The sequence below is a fragment of the Mustela nivalis genome, assembly GCF_964662115.1.
Source record: "Mustela nivalis genome assembly, chromosome: 7".
Lineage (NCBI taxonomy): Eukaryota > Metazoa > Chordata > Mammalia > Carnivora > Mustelidae > Mustela > Mustela nivalis.
The window spans coordinates 6,440,386-6,468,283 of record NC_139026.1 but is presented as its reverse complement, the minus strand read 5'-3'; the positions used below and the strand labels follow the sequence as shown (position 1 = coordinate 6,468,283).

Genomic DNA, 27,898 nt, shown 5'->3' with positions numbered 1-27,898 from the left:
AGCCTTAGTCTAGCTCCCTCAGGAAGCTGCTCCACTTACACCTGCCCTGTGTCCTCCTTGCTGCTGTGATTATGTCACTTTCACTAACTCATTGAGGTCAAGGAGTTTTTTTTATCATCTCTCTAGGCCAGCACACAGTGGGTGCTCAACAGGCTTAAATCCTTTTGCATTTACATACCCACTTCACCAAAAGTAGAAGCTTTACAGAAATTGCAGATTTGTCCAGATTTTCCAGGATAACCTGGATTTCAAAAATATCTTGTCCCATTGTGAGGTGATATGTCCCTTCTAGTTTTGGTTCAGAAAGCATAATTGCCATTTTGACAGATTGCGTGAAAGTTGCTTTGGGGAGCACTTCAGGGAACTGATGCCAGTTTTTTAAACTGCCAGAGTGGTTAATGGTTGAAGAGGTACAGGGGAGTGGAAGATTTTGTCCATGCACTTGTGAATTACAAAATATCAAAAAAACATTTAAAAATATAACTTACTATATTTAATGTGGCAAACTAAAAACATTTATATGTAAAAAATCTACTCTTATACTAAGACATCATCAGCACATATCAGAGATTTATTAACATTATTAGTGAAAAAACCATCAAGATGACAAAGCTGGGGATGCCTGGGTGGCTCAGTTGGTTAAGCAGCTGCCTTCGGCTCGGGTCATGATCCCAGCGTCCTGGGATCGAGTCCCACATCGGGCTCCTTGCTCAGCAGGGAGCCTGCTTCTCCCTCTGCCTCTGCCTGCCATTCTGTCTGCCTGTGCTCGCTCTCTCTCCCTCTATCTCTCTGATAAATAAATAAAATCTTAAAAAAAAAAAATGACAAAGCTGGGTCAAAGGAACAAGTAACAGAGGTATTTATGTAGTTTTTAAAAAAAGGATGCAGGAATAAGATTGCAAATTTAGTTGTAAAACTGGTTACTGTCTTACAGGGCAATAAAAATAAAGCTTTCGAGTTTATCTTTTTTAAAATTGTTCACAGCTTACCAGTTTTCTATTACATGAATCTAACTTTACAGAATGTGGGTCTGATCTGTGGTAAATAGAAAGTCGGACAAATTTATGTTTCTAGAGCATCAGATGACCTTGATGTAGTCAGCATAGACATGGCTACCTCTAGTATGACTCTTATTTTTTTTTTTTTAAACATTTTATTTATTTATTTGACAGAGAGAGATCACAAGCAGGCAGAGAGGCAGGCAGAGAGAGAGAGAGGAGCAAGCAGGCTCCCTGCTGAGCAGAGAGCCCGATGCCGGACTCGATCCCAGGACCCTGAGATCATGACCTGAGCCGAAGGCAGCGGCTTAACCCACTGAGCCACCCAGGCGCCCCATGACTCTTATTTTTAAGTTTCAGATAATCCCCCCTTTTTTTCTTTTTCTTTTTCTTTTCTTCTTTTTATTTTTTTTTTCAGAGAGTGTGTGCTGGTGTCCTTTGGGAGTGGGGCGGCAGAGAGAGAGAGAGAGAGACTTAAAAGCAATCCCATGCCCAGTGCAGAGGCAGGGCTCAGTCTCACTACCCTGAGACCCGAACTGACACCAAGAGCGGGATGCTTAACCAGCTGAGCCACCAGGCTCCCCTCAGATAATTTTTCTTAACAAATAAATCACAGCTGGTTTCAAGAGCTCAAAGATGGCCGGCCTGAGGTAGAGAAGAGTCCCGGTGGAGAGTAATCCTGAAGTGGTTTTGAAATGGAATTGTGAAATTCAGATGGGAAGAGAGGGTGGTAAAGAGCAGAAAAGGTGGGGCACGGGAGTCACAGAGAAGGCTCTGTTCCCTAACCCCGCCAAAGGCATGTGCAGAAAAGGGTGTGGGTATTTTCCCCAGGTGAATGATGAGCTAAGGTGAGTGGGAAGTGAAATCCCTTGGAGTGGGAGGGAGCAGTCGGTAGGAAGCTTTGACGCTTGTGTTTTAGAGATTTGATTTGATTTGAAAGACTGTTGGACCAACAAGATACTCAAAGACGACAGTTGTTACTGGGTAGGAGGCTGCGGTTGAAATCAAGGCAGAGTATGGAAGTTAAGCGAGGAAACTGCTACCGTGAAGGGAGACCTGCCAGAAGTGCATAGTAAACTTCTGGCAGAGGAAAGAAGCAGAAAGAGCAGTTGAAGGTCATGCTGAAGATCATTGTTCTGGTTGAAACTGGGAGCTGCTCTGGGAATCTGCTGTGTGGGACAGAGGAGGCAGGACTGGCCAGCTCAGCTGGGACTCAGGCTGCCCCTAACAGCCAGCCGGGCAGGCAGGGAGAGAGCCAAACAGAGCAGACCAGAATGCCATTTGAGAATGACTCCGCTTCCCTTTGTGCTTTCTTTGTCTCTTAATTTTCATCTATCTCGTTACGTAATATTTGATATATGCAGAGATACATTAGTGTGTGTTATGCAACACACGTGTTTGAGAACCCCCACCTCCCTGCCCAATTTTCCTTTGTGGTTTCTTTGTAAGTAAAAAGAGTTTACTCATCCCTCGCCTAAAACATAGGATGCCTGAGTCACTAGTTTGCCATCCGGTGTCATTCAGCCCTCCTCCGGACTCCCTGTCCCCCAAGAAGGTGACCCAGAATTCCCTTTAAGAACATGATGCTATCCCTGTGCTATGAGCTTCTTAGCAAATGGGCCCCCTAGTGTTTGGAAAGGTTTTAGGCACCAGTTTGCCTGTTAACCATTGTCCCTATGCTCCTTACAGTCTTGCATTTCAGGGTTTCTGCGCAGAAGGGTGTAGTTGACAGCCCAGCTTCTGAACTGCTCTTCTGGTGACCTGAGGGGGGATAACTAATTTTTCAGGTCCTGAGAAAGCAGTGGGGATTACACATAGCAAAATGGTGGAGAAAAGAAAAGTTACCTCACTATTGACCCTCAGGCTTGATACTAGTCTGCATTTGATTTTTTTTTTTTAAGATTTTATTTATTTATTTGACAGGCAGAGATCACAAGTAGGCTGAGAGGCAGGCAGAGAGAGAGAAGGAGGAAGCAGGCTCCCTGCTGAGCAGAGAGCCCGACCACTGAGCCACCCAGGCGCCCCTTTTTTTTAAAACAAATCCTAGGGAAGGGTAGGAAGGAAGGAGGGAAGATAGGATCATCAGCTTGAATTCAGGATACTTCTTTGTTTCTTTCTTTCTTTCTTTCTTTCTTTCTTTCTTTCTTTCTTTCTTTTTATTTTTTCCAGGATACTTGTTTCTTAAGAAGCTTGCTTGTTGGGAATAAACTTTTGTGCTTATCTCCCTCTCAGTCAGTGGTTGTGGTCCATCTGACTCCCAGCAGCCTACAGACATCACATACCACATTTATTCAGTTTTCTTATGTTGTTGGGCAGGTCTGATGTGGGGCAAGATTAAATAAACAACACTCCATGAAGAAGGTTTAGGTGACTATCCTAATCTTGGGGATGCGGGACCTTTTCAGTGTAACACAAAAACCATGTAATATCATTACACAGTATTAGCATTTGTGTATAGGCAGTTCTGCTGTATCACAACGTATCTGTTCCTAAAAATCCCCACACTGAGCAAAATTGTAATGCAAACCACAGCGGGTGAGGGAGGTGGGGTTTGGGTAACAACACTCAAAATCTTCAGCGTAACAAAAAGAAAATAAAAAGACTGGAAGCTAAGAACCTAATAAAACAGCTCAGTTTACATATTCTTAGTGGGTAAGAAACACAGAAATACCCCAACAGATAGGACCCCTTACCTTAAAAAAGACCTAAGGTTTGCTCATGGAAGTGGGCGTTAGAAGTTCCAGCTTCCGAGCTCCTGTGTAGTGATGGGCGGAGGGCAGTCTACTGTCAATGGGAAGTTCTGGTCCCAATGTGGATGGTTGTGGTTTGTAACACGTGCAGTGAGCTGACGAAGCTAGTGGATGTTTGAGTTGTGCGACTTTGCTCATTTCGTGTAGTCCTGTGTGGCTCATTTCAGCTGGGAATGTTTTTGCATTTTCTAGTGTTTCTCTCATGCATAAGTAAACACAAAATTCACGATAGGCCCAGATTGTTCCCTGATAAATCCAAATGCACTGGAACAAATTCAAATTTTCAAAACAAGAGTCCAAGCAAAACTGACTGTCAAAAACCCTGCCACGAATAGCATGAGCTAGGCATTCCCGAGGGCCAGGCCCTGTGCCTTGGAGCCCATGCGCTCTCAGCGTCCCCGCCAGGTGGGTGTAATTTCAGCCTCATTTTATAGGTGAGAAAACTATGGCCCAGAGAAGTAAAACTTTAAGTTATAGGGCTAGGGCATGATAACTTAACCCTGTGCCATTTTTTTTTTCTCAGCAACTTTGTCTTTTTAAAGATTTTATTTATTTATTTGAGAGAGATTAAGAGAGAAGAGCACGCAGGAGCAGGGCGCAAGGGAAAGGAAGGGGAACAGAAGGAGAGGGAGAAACTCCCCACTGACAGGGAGCCTGATTTGGGGGAGGTGCTTCATCCCAGGACCCTGAGATCTTGACCTGAGCCTGGACTTAACTGACTGAGCCACCCGTGCCGCTCTTTTTTCTCAACAAATTTAAAGAAAAATAAAGTGGATTGTATGTCAATTGTACATCAATAAAAAAGAATAACATTGTGGCGGATATTTGCACATATATAAGGAGGATATACCCACAGTGTATGAAATTAAAAAGAAACAAGTAGCCCAATAGAAAAATGCACAAAGGTCAAGAGCAGGCAATTTACAAAGGGAGAAATATAAATGGCCAGTAAAATTGGCAGGGAGACATCCAGCCTCATTTAGCGCTCATTCATGCGAGCCAAAACAGTTTGATGTCATTCTTTCCCCACCGCCTGAATGACAGAAACAGATGTGGGGAAATGCTGGCAGAAGCATAGATTGGTATAGCCTCCCCAAAGCACATAAACCCGCCCTTTGACCCCGCCATCAATTTCTAGAAGTTTATCCCAATCATCAGATCAGTGGGAAAAGATTTTTGTAAGAGTTGTTAACACTGGGGGCACCTGGGTGGCGCAGTCGGTTAAGCGTCCAACTCCTGCTTTTGGCTCATGTCCTCAGGGTTGTGAGATCGAGCCCCATGTCGGGCTCCGTGCTGCTTGAGATTCTCCATTCCTCTCTCCCCTCCATAAATAAAGCTAAAAAAAAAAAAAAGAAAGAAACAAAAGTTGTTAATGCTAAAAAATGGAAAATAGCCATTTGTCATCACTAAGTGGTGAAATTCTAGGGTGTCAGTACCACATGTTACGATGCATACTTTGGGACTCCCCCAGAGAACGCTGTCGTAGCCATAATGGCTGACACGGAACACTCCCCATGTCTTACTGAATAAGGGGGCAGGGGGCAACAGAGCCTCTTCAGTGTGATCCCACTTTTGTAAAACTGTCCTTACACATGTGTGTACCTGCGCGTGCAAGCAAGCCCTGCTCTTGGGAAGGACACATCGAAACATCGACAGTAGATGTCTCAGGGAGGTGGAATTGCAGATTTTTTTTCCTTTAACTTTTTTCTAAATTTTTTCCATAGTGTGACTTTTATGATTTTAAAAAAGAAAGTTATTTTAGAACATTATCTGACACAAGGCAGTAATAAAATACAAAATCTAAGAAGAATAAATGACCTTTGTGACGTCTCTTAGAGCCTATCTGGGCCAGGTAGCAGATGCCCAGTGAAGGATTGTTGCCTGACTATGCAGTTTGGAGACTGTGTTACCTCATTTGGGGCTTTAGACTCTGTATCCCTGGCCAGAATTAATCTGCCCAGATTTTGGGTCACCTTATTCTCAGGTGGATGCTCCTAGCTGGGCCAGGCAAAGTGCTTGGTGGTTGCAAGCTCCTCAAAGTGCACATGAACTTGGGGTCTCTGGATGAGGCTCTGGATGGTTGCAGTGCACAGGTGACAGCCGCATCGTCTGATTTGGGCTATGAGCTTGAGCTTTTAGAGAGATCAAAACCCAAGTGTAGTTTCTTGAGGCCCAACTTACTTTATTAAGCAGACTTACCCCTTACTTGAAGCAGCAGCTAAAAAATGGGACTGTGGCTTGTTTGGGGAAGGTAACCACTGGTAGCACCCTGCCAGGTAAGCTCAGGTTTGCAGGCCTAGGGGCCTCCCAGGAGGCCGGAGTCTGGCCCTCCACTCTAGGGACCGCAGCTCGTCGTGCAGGATCTGGAACGTCATTTTCAAAGCCCCATAAAACCTGTGCCTTCTCCCATGCCTCTCTTTTCTGGGCTTCATGGCCCCCGGCGGAAATGAGAGCCAGTGTCATTGTGGCACTCCAGTGATTGGAGCAGCAAACACAGACATTAGGATTCTCCCACGGGGCGCAGCATGGAGCGTTAGCGCAAAACTGCACCCAGGGTGGGCTTTCCGCGCATCCGTTCTCCTGGCCTCGTTCTGGCTGGCAGGGCATCCCCTCCTCTGTCACTGCAGACCAGATGGGGTCCCAGGAAGGCCCAGCGTGCCCTGCTGGAGCGGGGGCTCAGGGAGCCTCTTCCCATTACTTCTTCCTTCAAATGCTTGGTCTTAAGGGGCCCCTCTGCGCCGCTCAGCCCCACGCTTCTCCGCCTGGCTGCAGATAACACCGCTGGAGTTTGTCGTGTGTGGGTTGGAAAGGATTTATTTTTTTAATTTAAACCACCGCATCCCATCTGCCTACACACTCTTAACCTGCTTTGTGAACAAGCTTTGTGACCTCTGCTGGTTATTTCGCTGTGCCAGCCCATGTCTTTCTCCATGAAAGGTTTTGGAGAACACTCGACCAGCGAGATAAGTGGAGTGAAGTGCCCAGGAGCTCGGTGCTCCGGAATGACCACTAACGGCGACCTTTACAAAGGTCTGCCTCTCACCGAGCACTCTGCACAAATGACTCTATCAATCCCCACAACAAAGAAGCCATGTGTTCTCAAGGCAGCCTTCTGTGGTGAGGAAACCAGGGTGTGAGAGGTGACTTGCCCACGTTCACATGGCTGTGTGGGTGGCACCTTGAGACCCAGCTGGTGCGTCTGTGCCCTGTCTGCCAAGCCTCTGGCCTCTGTTGCCTTGTGCCCTCCTTAGCTTTCCATGGATTGAAACAGTCAATCAGGGAGAGATGTTTTTTGGGCTCACAAAGCAGGCCTCTGTGTTGATCCTCCAGAGTAAGAACTTTATGGGAATTCTGGAAAGCTCAACAGATTCTTCGGTTCCTCTTAAGCATTTCCTTAAAACTTTGCAATATGCCCATTTCTCCTCCCCACACACAGCAGGCTGAGTGTCAGGGGGACACAGCAGTGTTGAGGTATTGGTAAATAATACTGCCGTCAGTGTAGTCTTTCATCTGATGAGATGCCATTTTGCCAGCAGGTTGAACTGATCAAATGCTGGAATTACTAACTGCTGAGCTTCAGCCACCCGAGGAAGCTCCCCCAGGAGCTTTCTGCTTGCCTGATCTAAGGCTCTTCATAGCCCAGACCCATTACTGTGAATGCACGTACGCGTGCGTGTGCGCACACACACAGAGTGTTAGAGACCTGGGATGGTGGGAGGGACTTGGTGGTGGAGGTTTGAGGGAATGAGAAGAGGTGGTGGTCTTTTTGGTTTGGGGTATTTTGGTGGCTAAGTCAGAGCATCATGTTTCCTTGAATGTTTAGCTAAGGAGGAGAGTGTACACTTTGGGATCAAGCAGTAGCTTCTTGGGAATGTATTAGAGAGGAAAGGGGAAGGAATGGAAGCAACCTGAAGAACCGTAGGTCTGAAAATAGCTGCCACACTATTTCAGCTGCCGCTGAAGCCGAGGCCCCAGACTTCGAATGGGGACCAGCTCTGTGGGGAGGCAAGAGTCATGAGAGATGAGTTTTAGTTGTGGATTAAGTTGGGTTTTGGTAAATTTCAGGGAGGATGAAGTAGGGGAAGAGGCCCTGGAGGCAGGCTTGAGGCCCTTTGGGCTGGGGACTTAGAGCTCCTACTTGGAACATAATCCAGAAGGGGGCCATGGTCTCCAGGTGGACACATCCCTCTGGTCCCACAGACTCCTTGCTCAGAGAGAAGGGCCCAGCCCAAAGAGGGCCAGAGTGGGCCCCCTCTAAAGCATGGGGGCTCTGGCCCAGCCTTTCGGCAGTGAGTGCCCTGTGGTACAGTGGGAGAAAGTTCAGCTGGGAGACAGAGAACTGGTTCTGATCCTCGCTGTGTCCTGATGAGCTGGAGGACCTTGGACAAGTTATTTCCCTGTTCTGGGCTTCAATTATGTTTCCATCCACTCCACCCCTAAAGTGCCTAACTCGGAGGCCATCAGCTTCATCATCCTTGAGTGTTGCTGCTGGTACCGGCAGTGCCCAGGGCTATGTCCTTTTTTGGAGAGAAGGCTGGGGGCCTGCCTGTGGTGAGCAGAGAATGCTGCCTGGGCTGAGAGCGGATTGGGGTCTGGCACGACTTTGCAGCCAGACGCCTCCTGACCCCTGCACTTGGGCCCTGTCCGGGGGAGCAGTGCTGAGACTGGAGGTGGCCTCACACCTGAGGCTGCTGAACTCAGCAACTCCCGCTTTCCACCCCAGGGTCCCCAGTTGTGAAATGAGACGGGCAGTAACCTCCAAAAGCAATACTCACCTGCCGCAGAGGGAGCTTCTGTTTGGTCTGATATAATCAGGAAAGTTGGCGGAAAGGGCTTGGAGGTAGGGTGGGGAGAGAAGAACTTCGAAGACGGGAAGTCCTGTGCCCTTGTCCCTTGGCCGTCTAAGCCCGTTGGTTGCCTCCTGAGAGGTCCAAGAGGGTTTCCTGACCCACTTCTGCTCTGGTCCCGGGAATGCTTTTTGCTTTGCATGCCTCCATTTCTTAAGCAAATTTGGAAGTTAATAAATCTTTTGTATGGCAATAAAATTACTCCTTTTTGTTTATTCACAGAGATGCTACAGTTCGTCAGCAATCAAGTTGGAGAGTTCCCTGACTTGTTCTCAGAGCAGCTGTGTAGCTCCTTCCCCGGTGGTGGTGGTGGTGGCGGCGGCAGTGGCGGTGGCGGTGGCGGAGGCAGCGGGGGCAGCAGCAGTGGCGGCAGCAGCAGCAATGGGGGGGCCGGAACGGGGGACCCCTCGATGCAGCAGCGGTCCTTCAACCAGGTCCCTCTGCCTGCCTTCTCTCCCTCGGCCGCCTCCCCCCAGGCGCCAGCCCTGCAAGTCAAGGTCCCCCCCAGCACGGTGCCCACCCCGCCTCGGGCCGCTCCCGTGCTCCAGCCTCGCCCCCAGCCCCCGCCGCCGCCCCCCGCGCAGCTGCCGCCGCAGACAGTGATGATCACCCCGACATTCAGCACCGCTCCCCAAACCAGGATCATCCAGCAGCCTTTGCTGTACCAGAACGCAGCCACCAGCTTCCAAGGTGATTCAGAAGTCAGAGAGCAGAGTGATTGGTTGCTTCAGAAGTTTCTGTGCCAGTTTGCAGATGCTTCTGAGGTCAAGGGTTCTGCCCTCTTTGGGGATGACCGAGTCTGAATGAGTTTGGGGTCACTGGCAGCAAGGACAGGAATAGTTCACACTCTGTGTGTCCTCAGACACCCTAGTAGCTGTCATGCCTGCTTCGAGAACCCTTGGTGGAAGCGTCTAACGAGCAGAGTAGACACAGGGCCGCGCTGGTAACTAGAGCTAGAGGCTTGAGTGAGACGAGTCCGGAGACTTACCCAAACACCATCCAGATCCTGGCGCCCGGAGCTGGAGAACCATTCATTCAGCAAACACCTCCTGAGCCACCGCAGAGAGTATGACTTAGAGCAGAGGCTCCGGCTCTGCACAACAGGCCTCGCGCAGGCCTCAGTGTGTGCGAGTGACCCTCCGTGTCGTGTTACACCCCGTGCCCGTGCGGCCGGGAGCCCTGAGCGGGATACTCTGAAGCTCCAGGGATCTGACAGTTCCCCAGTGCACTGCTGAGGGCTTAGGGGCTGCGGAGAGGCAGCAAAGCAAAAAGCAGAGTCAGTCATCCCAGAGTGCGCTTTCTCTTCCTTCTGTGAGAAGGAATGAAGCCTGGTGCGATTGTAGGTTCCTTGGATTCCGAATTCCTTGCTGGGTGCAGTCACTGGCCAATTAGCTGCCGGCACCTCCACCCCAGCACTCAGAGTAATAAAACAATCTGTTCCCGTTCCCTCAGAAGTTGATGCAGCCCTCATGGAATGTTCTTGTTATCTAGACCAGCCTGTGAATGGCTGTGCACATCTTCTTCAGCAGCAGGTGGGGAGTCGGGATCGCTCTGAGGCACCCCCGCCCCCTCACTTGTTGCTGAAGCCACGGTGACGGTACATTTCTCCTCCGTGTGACTTTTCCCTCCTCTTTTCCCAAGTTCTTCAGCCTCAAGTCCAAAGCCTGGTGACATCCTCCCAGGTGCAGCCGGTCACCATCCAGCAGCAGGTGCAGACGGTGCAGGCCCAGCGGGTGCTGACGCAGACGGCCAATGGCACGCTGCAGACACTCGCCCCGGCCACGGTGCAGACGGTCGCCGCCCCCCAGGTGCAGCAGGTCCCGGTAGGTGGCCGTGTAGAAGTCGGGGCGGGGTGGGGGGGCAGGTAGAGGCTGGGAGCCGGCCTTTGGTCGAAGAGGTGGTCTGCGTACTACGAAGGAACAGCAGCATGTAAGGGAGCAGCATTTAGGGTGCCTGGGAGGCGCCCCTGAGCCGGGTGTGGAGACCTGGCTGAGACCGCCTCTGTGGATCCACGCCGGCCCTCACGCAGACTCAGTCAGTGGAGGTGGTTTATTCTAGTGACACATAGAACGGGCATTAAACTGGAAGGAGACGTGCCAAGATGTTTATAAGTCACTTATTATAGTGGACTGTAGTCACTAACAAGGTCATTTATCTTTGGGAAAAAAAAAATTCCAGGTTTTTTCCTTTCTGCGTCTCAGCCATGTTCCTGGCTTTCCTGAGTTTGTCCAAAATCAGACCCCCTTCCTGTCCTCTGTCTCCACCCCCACCAACTCTGCCCCGCCAGGCCCTGGCATTGCTTTTCTCAAACCCTTCCAATCTTAAAACCTAAGACCCTTCAGCTCGACTCTTTCTCCCTCTCAACCCCGCCATCAAGCTGTGTTCTCAGTTTGAGGAAAATGTTACATTTTTTTTTTCATTCTTTCCTGGAGGGAGTCTGTACAGTAAGAAGCTAAGGCAAAATAGGAAAATAATACTGCCTTCCTTTCTCCTTTTCTTCCTTCTCCATCCAGGTCCTGGTTCAGCCTCAGATCATCAAGACAGATTCCCTTGTTTTGACCACACTAAAGACAGATGGCAGCCCTGTCATGGCCGCGGTCCAGAACCCAGCCCTCACCGCCCTCACCACCCCCATCCAGACAGCTGCCCTTCAAGTACCAGTAAGAGCCGCCTTCCTTCCTGCCCTCCCCCCTCCACCCCTCCTTTCTTGGAATTGTTGGAGATGTTCACAAAACTTCTACAGAATGGACAGGGGCAGAACCCCTGTGGAATGTGTCAGATTGCAAATACCGCTCCCTTTTAGAGTTTTTTTCCCCCCCTTGAGAAGTACCATCAGTGCATGTAGTGTGGGAGTACTGGGGACTCTGAGGGAGAGAGGAGTAGCAGAGTATCCCTGGTTCCTGGGTAACGGCTTCACCCAGGGCTGTCTGCTTCTAGGTCCCGCTGATGGGGGTTTGGCTTCTGAAAGAGCCCAGGCCCACCAGGCAAGGAGGGGCTGCAAGGCGAGGGACAGGGACGGCCCGGTCCTTGGGCTGCAGGGTCGCAGCCACATCAGCCCCGGTCCTTGGGCTGCAGGGTCACAGCCACATCAGCGGCTTGTAGCAAAAGAGTCCGAGGGAGTGAGAGGTGATCAGAATTTGAGAGTAAGCTTTATTCATAAGAGCCAAAAAGTGGGAACAACCCACATGTCCAAAAAGAACCGTTGCTATATACAACTGCTGAACCTCAGAAATAGTACGTTGAGCAAAAGATGCCTGTCCCAGAGGAGCTCACGCTGGGGATGCCGGTACATGAAGTTCGAGAAGAGGCAGGACGAAGCTGTGGTGTTAGAGGTCAGAGCAGTGATCGCAAGTTGGGGAAGGGGCAGGTGGGACTGGGAAGAGGTACCAGCAAGCTTTCTAAGGGGATAGAAACGGTCTCTGTCTTGGTCTGGGTTGTCTTGGTTACACACGTGATATCCATACGTAAAAATGCATCAAGTTGGGGCACCTGGGTGGCTCAGTGGGTTAAGCCTCTGCCTTTAGCTCAGGTCATGATCTCAGGGTCCTGGGGTCAAGCCCTGAGTCGGGCTCTCTGCTCAGCAGGGAGCCTGCTTCCCCCTCTCTCTCTGCCTGCCTCTCTGCCTACTTGTGATCTCTCTCTCTCTGTCAAATAAATAAATAAAATCTTTTTAAAAAAATGCATCAAGCTGTACACTTAAAATGTGTGCTTTTTATTATGTGAGAATTACTTCTTAATGATTAATGAAGTTCATTGGCCATTTGGATATTGAGGCCATTTATTGAAGAAAATAAAACTAAAATTGGTAAAAATAGAAATGGGGAGAGAGCAGATTTGAGGAGAAAAGGGGGAGCCTCTACAGTTGGCCTGTTTATCTACTGGGATGGCTCTAGCCCTTCTTCTGCCCTTGTGCTTTTTGATAGCCAAATTATATAAGGAAATACAGCGAGTGACTTCACTGTCATGTGAGAGGAAAAGATATATCCTGCACCAAGAGAAGGCTTTCCTTGAGGCCAGAATGATACGGTGCAGTGTACGTGAGTTCACAGGTGGCTCATGGTTTGCTTGCAAAACAGGAATCCTATGACTTGTTTCAGGTGCCCTTAGATCAAAGGTTAAAACATACTTACCGGGGCACCTGGGTGGCTCAGTGGGTTAAAGCCTCTGCTTTCGGTTCAGGTCATGATCCCAGGGTCCTGGGATCGAGCCCCACATCGGGCTCTCTGCTCAGCAGGGAGCCTGCTTCCTCCTCTCTCTCTGTCTGCCTCTCTGCCTACTTGTGTTCTCTGTCTGTCAAATAAATAAATAAATCTTTAAAAAAAAAAAAAACATACTTACCCACGTTAATCCCATTGTGGTGTGATTTGTTGACAGTGGTTCTGAAGGGAGTGTAGGAGCTCAGGTACCGTGGCCTCTGAAGCTTCGTGGGGCCTGATTTGGTTCAGCCACGAAGAGTGTCAGACCAGGCAATGGCACAAGGCCAAGGCCAACAGGTCTCTGTTCTGGGATTGCTTTACTCCAACTAGCCACGGGGTAATTCTGCCTGTGTCTCTGCCTGTTCTAGACTCTGGTGGGCAGCAGTGGGACCATTTTGACCACAATGCCTGTGATGATGGGGCAGGAGAAAGTGCCCATTAAGCAGGTGCCTGGGGGGGTCAAGCAACTGGAGCCCCCCAAAGAAGGAGAAAGGCGAACGACCCACAACATCATTGAGAAACGGTACCGCTCCTCTATCAATGACAAAATCATCGAGTTGAAGGACCTGGTCATGGGGACAGATGCCAAGGTGGGTGCCGAGCAGCGACCATTTCATGTGCCATCGTCTCCCGTCTCTGTGTCTAGGCCGTAGGAATTTAGGAGACTCCACGTCCAAGTGCGTGAGCATAAGGATGGTTTAGCGGCGCTTTCTTATTAAAGCTTCTTGGGTTTGTGGTTTTTTCCCAAGATTATAAAATACTAACCAACATAAGGGGACTGGTGGGGGTTGGTAAGGCAGCAGCCTGCCTGGACCTTGGCTCTGCAGTGACCACAGGTTCCAGTAGCACAGGCGGAGGGATCCGTGCTGCAAGATGGCGGCCGGGTGCGGGGCTGGGTGTGCCTTGGCGTCGGCTGGTGGCGTGGCTGACACAGGTTCGGTTGTGTTCGCGAATGGTTAGCAGTAGTTCTACCTTTTTAGGGAAGAGAGAAGATGGAGATTGGGTCTTTAACCAGCAGCAAATAGAGGGAATAGATTGTTTGTTGTTTCAGGTATTTCAGTGAATTTATCTTCTGTCACATAGATTTTTTTTTTTTTAAACCCGTTATCTGTTTATCTTCGTCGTCTCTGTTTTGAAAGACAATTTTTTTTTCCTTATTAGCCTATAGACTGGAACTGTGCTAATTGAACTTTCCTTAAGATAGTTAGCCAACAGTGCTCTGGTATTTTTGTTGTTTGCTTTCTTTAAAGTTTGTTTTGGTTCTAGGGTTATTCTAAGAGGAGTACTAGCTAATTGTCTGTGTTTCGAGTGTCACTGTGCACCAGACTGGGGAGGGGGGCTCCTCTCCGTACGGGTATTACTTCATCTTGCCCTCACTGCACACCTGTGACTCATATATCGCCATTATCCCCATTTTAAGGACAAGAAAAGCGGGGTTCAGAGATCCTGAGTGACTTGTCCTGGGTCGCACAGCTAACCAGTGAGCGAGCCAGCATCGCAGCCTGGAGCCTTGCTTTCACCCACAGGCTCTGGGCCTCAGCCCTCTCACTGTGTAGCCTGCAGGGATGCCACTGTGTTTTCACTCCTCTTCCTTCCCAGATGCACAAGTCTGGCGTCCTGAGGAAGGCCATCGACTACATCAAGTACTTGCAGCAGGTCAATCATAAACTGCGCCAGGAGAACATGGTGCTGAAGCTGGCGAATCAGAAAAACAGTGAGTGTGCTTATCGAAAGAAGGGTTATCAGACCTTCTGCTTGTAGAAGTCCTGTGCTGGGCCCTGCGGAGGGCCCAAGGCCGTGTACAAGGCACCTTCGGGGGTGAATGGGAGAAAGGACCGTGGGCCCCTCCCCCAGCCCAGCCCTGGCCTAGGCACCAGCGCGGGGTGGGGGGGCTCTGGAGAAACAGACCATTTGTCAGATGCGGTTTTCTTTGCAGAGCTCCTGAAGGGCATCGACCTAGGCAGCCTGGTGGACAATGACGTGGAGCTGAAGATTGATGACTTTAATCAGAATGTCCTTCTGATGTCCCCTCCGGCCTCTGACTCGGGGTCCCAAGCTGGCTTCTCCCCTTACTCCATCGACTCGGAGCCAGGAAGCCCTTTGTTGGATGATGCAAAGGTATGAGCTTTAGAAATCCTCTGACCCCTGGACTCTCTCCCATCTCTCCCAACTGAACTGTGAAGACGCTGCCAAGGGCGGGCCGGCCAGGCGTGGAGAGGACCAGGGAAGGAGAATAGGAATTCTATGACGTTAGGTCCTGCTGCGTCCCCCACAAAATCCGCTTAACTGGTTCAATGTAGTCCATTTTAAGTGGTCCTTGGTACAGGAGCCCGTCTGAGAGGAGTAAGGGCCAAATCCAGAACAGGAACACACAGCAGCTGGCGCGCTGCCTGCGGCGCCTCGTTACATTCCTCATTTTTAGCGGGCCTGGCAAGACCATTGTTGGAGGTTGTTGAGTCGGTATAGGGCAAGGCTGCCTCTGGGTCCTCTTCTGGAAATGATTCTAATTTGCAGCCTGACAAGTAACATTCCAACCATGGCCATTAATCGTCCAAGAAAGCCCCTGGTGATTGTGGTTTAATGGAATTAGCCAAAAGAGGCTCGAGCCTAATGATCTAGCCCTCGGAACTGGTGGAGCCTACTGGCAAGTTCCCATTTCGAAAACACAAACTTCCCTTCTAGTCTGTTTTGGGTCAAACTGTTTGGAGTATCATGTACCTAATTTTACTGAGGAGGCTCTATTCTTGAAGTACTTTATAAATGTGGTTCTGTTTGGTAACAGAAGGCCATGTGACATATACATTGAATTAGCTAGGCATCTGTCATCAGAAGAAATTTTCAGATGGCTTTAAAATAGTTGAAAAGGAGGGGCACCTAGTGGCTCACTTGCTTAAGCATCTGTCTTTCAGCTCAGGTCATGACCTCGGAGTCTTGGGATCAGCCCCTCATCGGGCCCCCTGCCAGACAGGGAGACTTTTTCTCTCTGCCCCTCCCTACTGCTCATTCTCTCCTCTCTCTCAAATAAATAAAATCTTTAAAAATAAATATTGAAAAAAGAGTGGGGTGCTATGTGTGCACTGAGAGTTGAAGGAGACCTGGTCCCAGGCTTCCTCTCTGCCTCTCTGTGGGCGGCTCCCTAGGCAGGCAGGGCTCCTGCCTCCAGCCCTCCCTCCGTAAGACAGGGAGGGGTAAAAAAGCAGTGCTGCAGTTCTATAGCGGGCAAAGTCCTGTAAATAGATTCACACTGAAGTTGTATGGTCTTTTTTTATTTTAAGATTTTATTTATTTGAGAGAAAGAGCACAAGCAGGTAGGGTAGGGGGAGAGGGCCAGGAGGAGACGGGGAAGCAGGCTCCCCATTTAGCAGAGAGCCCAATGTGGGGCTCAAATCCAGGACCCTGGGACCATGACCTGAGCCAAAGGCAGATGCTTAACCGACTGAGCCACCCAGGCACCCCAGTTGTATGGTCTGTAATCAGTTCTACTGATGTTTATTTATTTGTTTTTCAAGATTTTTATTTTTTTGAGAGAGAGAGCACGAGCAAGGTGAAGGGCAGAGGGGGAAGCAGACTCCCCACTCAGCAGGGAGCCTGATGTGGGGCTCTAATCCAGATCTCAGGGATCATGACCCGAGTTGAAGGCAGATGCCTAACCTACTGAGCCACCCAGGCGCCCCTGTTGATGCTGAATTTACATGCTTAGATAAAGCAGCTGTTCTATAGTAGCATAAGGCACTAGCGTATAGTATGAAGAGTTCGCTTACGTAACTGTCACTATAATCAAGATATAGAACATTTCCATCTCCACAAAGTTCCTTCGTACACCGTGGCTGGTAGTTCCCGCATCCCTCTCCAGCGCCAGACAACTACTGATCTGCTTTCTGTTGCTTTAGATTAGATTAGCTTGCCTGTTGTGGAATTATACAGAACCCTGCAGAATATTTTCTTGTGTGCTCTGTTTTATGAGCAGGACTTCTGTGCCTTTGGTCTTCAGAACATGTTCTTGTCCCAGGTGGCAAGAGGACGAGTGTGCCAGTGTTTGAGAAGTAGCTGAAGAGCTGTGGGCTTCTTCCTTGCCTCCTGCTTTCTTCCTGTCTGACTTCGTAGTCTTGAATTTAAATCTCACAGTCTGACTCCAGTACATATAAAAGTAAAATGCTGTTAAAACCCCACGCAGTATTCATTCCAACCTCTCGGCCCTGCTTTGAAGGTCAAGGATGAGCCGGACTCTCCGCCAGTAGCGCTGGGCATGGTGGATCGCTCTCGAATTCTGCTGTGTGTCCTCACCTTCCTCTGCCTCTCCTTCAACCCCCTGACCGCCCTGCTGCAGTGGGGAGGGGCCCACGGCTCTGACCAGCACCCGTACTCAGGCTCCGGCCGCAGCATCCTGTCCCTTGAGTCAGGTAGGTAGAGGGCCCGTTGGATCCCCCAAGCACGGGTGGGCTGCTGCGGCAGGGGACAGGCCCCGTGTGTGCACTCGGCTCAGCTTGTCCACCGGGTCCCAGAGGGCTTTTGTACCGGGCCTGCGAGGGACTGGCATAAGTCACATTTTGGAAGTAACAGGGCAAGTCCGAGTTCAGTCAGTAAGAACAAAAGAAATCAGGAACCCACACTGCTGTTACCACTGGGCTTGGGGATCTGGGGAGGGTAGGTGGCCCTGTTTGAAGGAAGATGTGGCATTTTTGCCCAAGTCTTAAAACCCATGGTCTCACCCCACCTTGACTAACAAGGATTTTTGTTATCTTTGCTATCTAGCTGTGGCTCCTGGCTCCATAGTGACAAGGGCTACAGGGTCCCTATTTAGGGTACAGAACTGTCCCACATTTGCCTGGGGTGCGGAATAAGGCTATGTCTTATCCCTACGGAAAGCGTTCAGACACTGTTACTACATGACTCCATCTTGTTCTCCATGCTCCCGAAAATGAGGTGGAGGGCTCTAACCTGTTAGATGCAGGGGTCAGTTCGGGGGCCTGCCGTCCCCTCAGACTGCTCTCGTGGGCTCCGCTGAGACGTGCCTCTTCAGGTTCTGGAGGCTGGTTTGACTGGATGATGCCAACACTCCTCTTATGGCTGGTGAATGGTGTGATCGTCCTGAGCGTCTTCGTGAAGCTGCTGGTCCACGGGGAACCGGTGATCCGGCCCCATTCACGCCCCTCGGTCACCTTCTGGAGACATCGGAAGCAGGCAGATCTGGACCTCGCCAGGGTAAGGTCTGCAGCTAATAACTCAGTGACTTCTGCCGAGCACCCCGGTGTGCGAAGTGCTGGGGCGGGTGCTTGTGGGTGGCAGGAAAGGACCCTGCCCCTGCCCGTCACAGGGCAGCAGAGGAGAGGACCCCTGTGTGCGAATGATTCCACGGACACGAGAGAACCCGCGGTGTGTGTTATCACAGAGGAAGAGGAGGGTGCTCTGGGAGCTGCGGCAGAAGGGACGAGTTGGGCCGGGGGAACCTGGGGCTTGAGCCGAGCAGTTGGGGCAGGGATGACCTTCCAGGTGGAGAGGTCATGAGTAGATGGGCTACTTGGGGACCAGCAGGCAGACAGGTATGTCTGGAGTATAGGATACATTTGGGACAATGAGGGCTAAAGCTGGTCATGTATCTCGGGCCCAGATTGGAGAGATCGTTGACGAGTAACTGATCTGGGGCTTTTTTTCCCCCCCAGTTCTCTGGAGAACCAGGAAGGTTTTTGAGCAGGGACGTTAGCTGAAAGTTTATGGGAAGGATTCTGGGGCATCTCACAGCATCGAAGGAAAAGTTCAAGGTCACTTGTCAGAGGAACAAGAGCGGGAACAGTCCTCCACTGCAGTACACCATGGGCCGACTCTCCCATGGGCTGGTGGTGGTGGGCTGTAGTGCCCACCGGGGAGAATCTGATCGAGTAGCCTGGAGCTGCCAGCCAGGCCGAGAGCTGTGGCTCCTGGACTATAGGTGTGGTGGTTGGAGGCTTACCGCCTGAAGCAGGCCTGTTCCCAGAAGAACAGCATTCCAAGATGTATATCCTAGAGGCATGTTCAGGTCTGTGTTTCATGATGATTGTTTTGGCAGCTGCAGGAAGGATGGGCTGCGGGAAGGGGCCCGGAAGCAAGTGAGGGGCTCTGGGGATAGACTGGATCGGAGGCGGCGAGAGCCTGGCATTGAAAGGAAAGACTGACTCAGGAAATGCTCAAGATAGGACGTGGAGTGGAAGTGACGTGGCCTTGACTCCAGGGTAGGGGAGGCTGGAGCTGTGGTGGCCTCTGTCTGAGCTGTGCTGCTCGGAGGTACAGTGAGAGGGTCCTGGGAGGGAGAAGGGGCCGGGGTCAGGGTTGAGGTGCCTCTGGAACCCGCCCATCAGCCAGAGAGGGCTGCTCCCCTTGTACTGGTCCATCCACTTCCTGCGATGGCGCCGGCAGGAAGTGCAGCTGTGCCCCCTGCAGGACGGGAGAAGGCGGAGGGCGGTTTCCTTCTGGTTGCTGGTCATGAGAGAAAGAGATCTTCGCCATAGGCCGACAGACTCTCCATTGGACCCTCTCAGGTTGGCATAGAGTAGTTTATCGAGATCCTTGGTTCTAGTCATGTAGCCAGGTGATTGTCTAAGATGGTGGCTCTCAGACTTAAGCAGGCAACAGAATCACCTGGAGGTGATCAGAACCCCAGAGCTGCTGATTCAGCAGGTGTGGGGAGAGGGGGCTAGAGCACCAAGGATTTGCATTTCCAGCAAGATCCCAGGGGCTGATGCTGCTGGTCCCAAGGAACCACACTTTGAGAACCGAAAAACCTAAAAAGCCATATAAGCCCGTCTCATCTTATGTGTAAAACTTCTGTGGGAGGGGCGCCTGGGTGGCTCAGTGGGTTAAAGCCTCTGCCTTCAGCTCAGGTCATGATCCCAGGACCCTGGGATTGAGCCCCACATCAGGCTCTCTGCTCAGCAAGGAGCCTGCTTCCCCCTCTCTCTCTGCCTGACTCTCTGCCTACTTGTGATCTTTGTCTGTCAAATAAATAAATTTTAAAAATCTTAAAAAAAAAAAAAAAAGCTACGGTAGGAAATTTTCAATAGTGTTTGCTCAAAGATAGACCACAGTACAATCGCAATTTAGTAAAAAGGCCAGGAGAGAATGCATGAAAATGTCAGTAACCATGGGAGGTAAGGTTACAGGTGATTTCTTCTTACCCTTTCATTGCTTTCTGAATTTTCCCACACTCTTCAGTGATCATGTGTTATTCTGATCACCTAGGGAGTGAAGGGAAAGTAAAAATTTTTGTGGTGCAGTCGGCTAGGTGTCTGACCCTTGGTTTCCGCTCAGGTCATGGGCTCAGGGTCATGAGACAAGACGCTGCATTGAGCCTGCCTCTCGGCATTCAGCAGAGAGCGTCTGCTGAAGACTCACTCCCTCTGTCCCTGCCCCCCTCTCTAAAATAAATAAGTACATCTTAAAAAATAAAAAAGGAAAGCAAAATGAAAAGGCCACAGTGAGATCGCAGTGAACAACCCCCCCCCCCCACTTGCTGCCTTACAGGGGGATTTTGCAGCCGCCGCGGCCAACCTGCAGACCTGCCTGTCGGTGCTGGGCCGGGCCCTGCCCACATCCCGCCTGGACCTGGCCTGCAGCCTCTCCTGGAATGTGATTCGCTACAGCCTACAAAAGCTGCGCCTGGTTCGCTGGCTGCTGAGGAAGGTCTTCCAGCGCCGGCGGGCCGCCCCTCCGGCCACCGCGGCGGGCTTCGAGGACGAAGCGAAGGCCAGCGCCCGGGACGCGGCCCTGGCCTACCACAGGCTGCACCAGCTGCACATCACAGGTGAGGGGCGGTGCCCCTGCCCAGCAGGCCCCCGGGCCGTCTCCCCACCCCGGGCCTGGTTTGCCTGCTCTCTGCCCCGGCCAAAGCCGTTTTCATGCTGCTCTCCTAGAACACCCGGACAGACCGCCCACATCCCTGGCTACAGACATGGCTTGTTACCATAGCTCATCGGTTTAAGGCACATGCGTTTTCACATTAACCTCTGTACACTTGGGCCGTGTCCTTTACACAGTAGATGGTGTGGCAGAGTTGGCTCTCTTTTTTCCTTAGTGGTACTTAATAGTAGACTTAAAACAGATGTCACCGTAGATTCAGTGAAATGTCATCCATTTCATTCAGCAAACTCCTGCCCTGATAACTGGCAGCCAGGTCTGCAAGTGAGTTCCGATTTTGGGTGGTGGAGGTAGCGGAAGGCCCCAGTTTCAGTTGCAGGGCGGGGGTTACTGTTGAGGGTTTCAGGAAGGACTTTCTGGAAGGTCTCGGCTTTGCATGACAAGATGGTTCTCCAGCCAAGTGGAAGGGGGTGTGCCTTCCAGGCAGCGGGATGACTCTTGGGAAGAAGAGCTTGGTGGGCTTAGAGCCAGCCGGCAAGGGGAGGGGGCGGTGACAGAGCCAGGCAGTGATGACGTCATCAGATTCTGAAGTGAGCAGATTCACTCCACTGGCAGGTAGAAAGTGGGCGGGCAGCGGATGAAGGCTGGTGTCGTGGAGGCCAGATGGGGGCAGATGCAGCTGGAGACGGGTTGCGGGGGGGGGGGGGGTGGCGAGAACAGGCAGAGAGAGAGCAGAAGCTCGCATTGACCAGAATTGGGGGCCCAGTGGACATGAGGGTCATGAAAAGAGCGGTGAGGACGGTTCCCTGGCTTCTTGATGAGAGTCTGGGGGAATGGTGTTGCTGCCAGCAAAGGTGAGGGGGAAAGGCTGGGCAGCAGTTTTCCAGGGAGAAGGGAGGAGTTTGGTTTTGGACACTTGCCTGTGAGAACTGGAGGGAAATGATGCGTGGCGGTGGGCGAGCTGGACCCGTGGCCCGAGAAGGGGGCTTGGTCTTTGACCTTCAGTGAGAATGAAAGCCAACGTTGCTGATGAGAGGCCTTTGGAAGGGGACCCTCAAGGAACCCAGAAAAACATCACATATCATGGGCAGGCCAGGGGCAGGCGTCGGGCGAAGGCTGTCTGGGAGGTTTGGTGCTGGGGACCGAAATCAGGGCTCAAGAAGGGAGGTTGCTACGGGGATAACCGCTGAAGGTCAGAAAGCAGCAGTGGGGCGTGGTAGCAGGAAGGTGGTGGACATGCCCCGGGGAGGGAGCTTCGGCCCAGAAACGGGGCGCTAGCAGGCCCCAGGCGTGGAGTGAATGGGAGATGAGACCCGTGGGGCCAGCCATGGGGTTTTAACACCTGGGATCACGGTCGAGTTCTGGGAGCGGGTCCTGTCCGCAGACCCGGCTTCGTTCTTCTCCCCCCTCTCAGAGTACGCTCAGGACATGGCACCAGCTCCCTCCCAGCTCTCTGCTCAGGAGGCTTCGTCCTCCCAGCTGTCTTGTTCTGGAGAATTCCACCTGGGGTGCATCGCTCATTCCCTGCACATTTGCTGAGCGCTCTGTGGGCCTGGCTTTATTCAAGGCACGGAAAGGACAAGTGACTAAAACCCGGTCCTGTCATTGCCCTCCACCTTCCCTCCCCTGAAGAGAGAAAGCCAGATGGTGTCTCCTGGGGGAGAGCGACACCTGATGTCCATGCAGAACAAAGTGTAGGGGCTAACAGAAAGATGGGGGAGGCAGGGTGGCTCTGGATGAAGAATGTAGGGCTGACGAGGTCAGGGCTCGGCCACTGTCTGGACTGTTGACATGGGTCCCCCTGAAGCACAGCCTCCCCGAGCAAAGCTGGCTTGTCCTGGCCCCCGCCCGGCCCTGTAGCAAGGACCAAAGCCAGCAACAGTGTGACAGCCTCATGGCCTTGATGGGCCCTCATTGCGCACACAGGGGCACTTCCGCCCCTGACTTCAGGGTCACACCACGTAACTGCAACCCTCACACAGAGTGTGTAGAAAAACATTCCTAGCCTTCCGCGTGCTAACCAAGATGTGTCCAACGGCATTGCCATTTTGTTACTTATTCCTCAAAAAGGGATGTATTAGATATTATGCGTTCTCTTACAATGAAAATAAATTACATCTTTTTTTTTTCTTGTTGTTTTTTCAATTTTTACTACCTTTCTCCATGTTTGGAGACGCAAGATGTTTCCCAGAACATGGTTGTGTCTGGAAAGTGTCGCAGTGCCTACCTCTGAGTCCTGTGCAACCACCTGCAAACAGCCGTGGGCCACATGTGAGGCACTTGACATGCATTTCCTCTCGGCCCCAATAGCCTGTGAGGTAGAAAGGAACAGACAGCTCCTCGCTCACAGAGTCTAGCATCTGAGCCGGGAGCATCTGATGACAGAGTTCAAATACTTTCTCTAGTCCTTGTGCTCTTGCTCTGATTACACTGGAGAACACAGAAAAAAAGCTGGGTTTGGAGGAATCTGTCAACTCAGTGCCTGTTTCTGCCTGCCACAGGGAAGCTTCCTGCAGGGTCTGCCTGCTCTGATGTACACATGGCTTTGTGCGCCGTGAACTTGGCCGAATGCGCAGAAGAGAAAATCCCACCGAGCACGTTGGTTGAGATCCATCTGACGGCCGCTATGGGGCTCAAGACCCGGTGTGGGGGCAAGCTAGGCTTCCTGGCGGTGAGTACCCTGTGGCTCCCTCCTGCAGACCAGTGGGAGGCGCCCCTCCCTGGCCAGGAGCTGAGATGCAGAAACAGGTGTGGGCTCTGCCTTCAGGGGCCGACTACCTAGACGGGTAGATACTGAGTCAGTGGGTCATTTCAAAAATATTGAGGCACAAAACAAAGCCGGCCCACAAGATAACAAAAGCCCTCCTGGCCCTTAATAAGCATAAGCAGGACATTTCAGTGCCTGAAATAAGAGGGATTCAGTGAGACAGTGACCCACATTCTCGGGGGTTAAATATATGACCCTTCTGTTCTTCGAGTGGTCATAAAAATTCTTGAGATATTTATGGTTGTGTCTCCTAGTGTTTTTATTCACACAAAATGTAGTTAGTGCATATCTTCTATTACTCTCAGTCCAGAAACGGAAAACAGTGCACGTCTTCAAGGAGTTCAGGTCAGTCCCGGGGCAGGAACAGACAGCTATTATCAGGCGCCAGCATTGTGCCCGGCATGGGGCCAGCCTTGGGAGTTCACAGTCCTTGTTATCAGCTGGTTCCCCACGTCTGCTGACCTCGGGCTTTCTCTTACTCCAGCAGAAAGAGACGTTTTGTTCGGTGCCCGCGTTGAGTAGGCTGCTGAGTACATGCGCTGTGTTCAGCAGAGAGCGAGCATATCTCTGTTTGCTGCTGTAGCTCAGTCGTGGCACTGAGGAGCTGATGAATAGGAATGTGCCCTTTGGGGACACTGAGGTTTCCTGAAGTGTGTCACCCTTGTCTAGGTGACAGAGGACACAGGAAAGCCCCATGTACTTTCTGTGTCTCAACCCTATTTCAGCAACCTTAGATAAGATGTTCATTCAGGGGGCACCTGGGTGGCTCTGGGTCAAGCCTCTGCCTTCAGCTCAGGTCGTGGTTTCGTGGTCCTGGGATTAAGCCCCACATCGGGCTCTCTGCTCAGTGGGGAGACTGCGTCTCTCTCTCCCTCTGCCTGCCTCTCTTTCTACTTGTGATCTCTGTCTCTGTCAAATAAATAAATAAAATCTTTAAAAAAAGAAGAAGTAGAACTTTCCATTACCCCCAGAAGCTTTTGCAGGCTTTTACTCACACTGCCCCCTACAAAGGTAACCATTATTCTGAATTCTGGCACCATAAGTTAATCTGCCTCTTATTTGTTATTTCTGTAAACTTTTTATTGAAGTATAGTATGCACGGAGAAAAGTACACAAATCATAAATAACAGTTCAGTGACTTCAGAGAGCAAATACACTCACACAGCCAGCAGACAGATCGAGAACAGAGCATGACCAGGACCCCAGAAGCATCTCTTGCAGTCAGCAAACTCCCCCTACCTACCCCCAAGGCCTCCAGCCACAGTAGCCACCATCCTGGTCACTAGGTGTTTGCGACTGTTGGGACTTTATGAAAGGAGAGTCGAACAGTAGGTACTGTGTGTGTCCAGCTGCTTTTGTGCAGGGTTGTGAGCAAGATTCGTTTGTCTTGCTGCACACAGTGAGATCGTCCATCCTATGGTGAGACCTAGAGATGGACTTTTTGGAGTTTCCTGTTCGTGGTTATCATGAACAGTGCTGCTGTGAACGTCACTGTCCATCCTGTGGTGAGTGTGTGATTGCATTTGTAGGGACGGTGCCGCCAGGTCAGCGGCTCCAATGGTGTTCAGCTTTAGTAGACCGTGCCCAGCAGTTTTCCCGAGCAGCTGCACCGGTTTCCACTCCATTAGCAGTGTAGGAAAGAGAGTTCCGGTCCCGCCTCCTCGCCAAACACATGATCCCATCATTCGTGGCCCTTCTGATATCTCTGGTATCTCATAGTTTTCATTTGTAATTTCCAGGGAATTAACAAGGTTGAGTACCTTTTTGTTGGCCATTTGGATAATCTCTATTGTGAAAACCACGTTCAAGTCTTTATACCTGTTTATTTGCAATGTCTGTCTTTTTTTTTTTTTAAGATTTTATTTATTTATTTGACAGAGATCACAAGTAGGCAGAGAGGCAGGCAGAGAGAGGAGGAAGCAGGCTCCCTGCTAAGCAGAGAGCCCAATGCGGGGCTCAATCCCAGGACCCTGGGATCATGACCTGAGCTGAAGGCAGAGGCTTAACCCACTGAGCCACCCAGGCACCCAGCAATCTTACTATTATTATTATTTTAAAGGTTTTATTTATTTATTTGACAGACAGAGATCACAAGTAGGCAGAGAGGCAGGCAGAGAAATAGGAAGGGAAGCAGGCTCCCTGCTAATCAGAGACCCTGATGCAGGGCTCGATCCCAGGATGCTGGGATCATGACCTGAGCCGAAGGCAGAGGCTTTAACCCACTGAGCCACCCAGACGCCCGTGTCTTCTTTTTATTGATTGAAGTTCTTTATTCTGACTTTGATCCTTTGTGGGATATGCTTTTTGCATGTATCTCCTTCTATGGCTTGCCGGGTCTCTCTCTTTTAAAGCTTTATTTATTTTAAGACTAACTTACTTATTTGAGAGAGGGGGAGCACAAGCAACAGGAGGGGCAGAGGGGGAGAGAGAATCTCAAGCAGACTCTGTGCTGAGATCATGACCTCAGTCAAAACCAAGAGTCAGATGCTTAACCCACTGAGCCACCCAGGCGCCCCTATTTCTTTCTTTTGGAAAGAGAGTGTATGGATTGGGGGCCGGGGAGAGAATCTCAAGCAGACTCCATGCTGAGCACAGACTGAGCTCAGTCTCAGAACCCGAGACAGAGCCAAGAGTCAGACCCTCAGCTGACTGAGCCGCACAGGGGCCCCACCTAGTCTCTCTCTTCCTGGTGTCAGTTGATGAGCACAAGTTCTTAATATTCACGAAATCAGACGATTAGTCTTTTCCATTACAGTTAGTGACTTTACGTCCTGTGCAGTGAATCTTTGCCCTGTCTCAGTCGTAAAGACGCTCTACTGTATTTATTTCCAGACCCAAGCCCAAATCCACCTGGAGTTGACTTTTTTGTGTGAGGTGGAGATGTAAGATCTACTTTATTTTTCCATATGCCAATCTCCCTGCCCCCAGACTCTGTTATTAAAATGACTGTCCTTGGGACACCTGGGTGGCTCAGTCGGTTAAGCCGCTGCCTTCAGCTCCGGTCGTGATCCCAGGATCTTTGGATCGAGTCCCGCATCAGGCTCTTTGTCCAGCAGGGAGCCTGCTTCTCTCTCTGCCTCTCCCTGCAACTCTGCCTGCTTGTGCTCTCTCTCTCTGACAAATAAATAAATAAAATCTTAAAAAATAAATAAATAAAATGACTGTTCTTGCCCCACAGCACCAAGTGGCACTTCTGTCATAAATCAAGTGCCCATGTATAACGAGTCTGCTTCTGGATGCTCCAGTATGTTCCATTATGCCAACACCACATGCCCCTAGTGGCTGAATCTCAGCCCTCTGGCTTTAGTGACTAGGTTTTGCTCTTTTACCTTTCCGTGTAAATGTTGGGATCGTCGTATCATCCCAGAAGCCCACTGGGGTTTTGATTGTCCTTACTGCCAAGACGAAGGTGCGCTTCTGAGGGACTCAGCCCACTTGAGGAGGGTGTGTGCGTGGCAGCCGAGGATCAGAAAGATGGTGCCCTTGAAACTGCCCCTGCTGGGGCACCTAGGTGGCTTAGTCAGTTAAGCAGCTGCCTTTGGCTCCAGTCATGATCCCAGAGTCCCGGGATCGAGGCCCGCACCGGGCTTCCTGCACACTGGTGAGTCTGCTTTCCCTGTTCTGCCACTTGCTTTTTTCCAAGCAAGCAGTGAGTCTTGGCCCTTTGTCTTTGTGGCCTCCTTACTCCACGGAGGCTCCTGCACCGCAGCGTGGTTGCTGGGGGGCATCTGGTTGCTTCCCATATTTGCAGTTACGTTGCTACGGGCCATGTCCCCTCACACTGTCCTCACCTGCTTGTCCAAGTCTCTCCTGAGGTGAAATCTCTAGAAGTGGTGATGTGTGCTTTGAGGGCATTAATGTCTGGAACACTATCAGTATGACCAGAGTTGGGTTTTCAGTAAGGCTGAGCCTAGGAGAGGAACTGATTTCTAGGAAAGGAACCACCCCTTTCATGGATTGGCATCTCTTGAGAGGGGCCAGACTCAGAGACAGTCCTTCCCTGAAGGGGTGAAGGGGGTGGGGGAGAGTCCCGATGCGGGACTCCATCCCAGGACCCTGAGACCGTGACCCGAGTCGGAGGCAGAAGCTTAACCCACTGAGCCACCCAGGCGCCCCAGTCGAATATATTTAGCTGGCAAATGAGTCGGGCTTTGAGAGCAAGCAGAGGGCTGGCCTCTGAAAATGATTTAGACCAGAGATTTCCAATCTTTCTCACTTCACGGCACCCTTTGAGTCTCAGTAATTTTTTCATGGTTGCCCTGGGCTAAAAGAAATACCTAACAGTTCTGTTTATTAATTAGGTACAGACATCTTAATACACATTTATGTCTTAACAGTTTAGTAGTTATTGAAGAAATAGACACAAAGTTGAAAGAAGAAATTGTATTTTTTTTTCTTGATAACTAATATTACTGATCACTGGGGTACATGGACCTGTTGGGTGTCACATACCTTCTCAGACTTTGAAAGCAGAATAATACCACCACCAACTTCTGATTTTCAGACAGTGCTT

General features: G+C 50.7%; 1 protein-coding gene across 1 annotated transcript in view; it reads left to right on the top strand.

Moving 5' to 3' along the window:
• The window catches only part of SREBF2 (sterol regulatory element binding transcription factor 2), a 58,914-nt gene that overhangs the window by 15,648 nt on the left and 15,368 nt on the right, over positions 1 to 27,898 (top strand). Inside the window, exons 2-11 of the mRNA XM_082739947.1 lie at positions 8,818 to 9,285; positions 10,237 to 10,418; positions 11,109 to 11,255; positions 13,160 to 13,381; positions 14,391 to 14,505; positions 14,728 to 14,909; positions 16,999 to 17,191; positions 17,812 to 17,993; positions 20,286 to 20,565; positions 23,120 to 23,289. Coding sequence (XP_082596073.1) covers positions 8,818 to 9,285; positions 10,237 to 10,418; positions 11,109 to 11,255; positions 13,160 to 13,381; positions 14,391 to 14,505; positions 14,728 to 14,909; positions 16,999 to 17,191; positions 17,812 to 17,993; positions 20,286 to 20,565; positions 23,120 to 23,289 — 2,141 coding nt within the window. The remainder of the gene's footprint in view (positions 1 to 8,817; positions 9,286 to 10,236; positions 10,419 to 11,108; positions 11,256 to 13,159; positions 13,382 to 14,390; positions 14,506 to 14,727; positions 14,910 to 16,998; positions 17,192 to 17,811; positions 17,994 to 20,285; positions 20,566 to 23,119; positions 23,290 to 27,898) is intronic.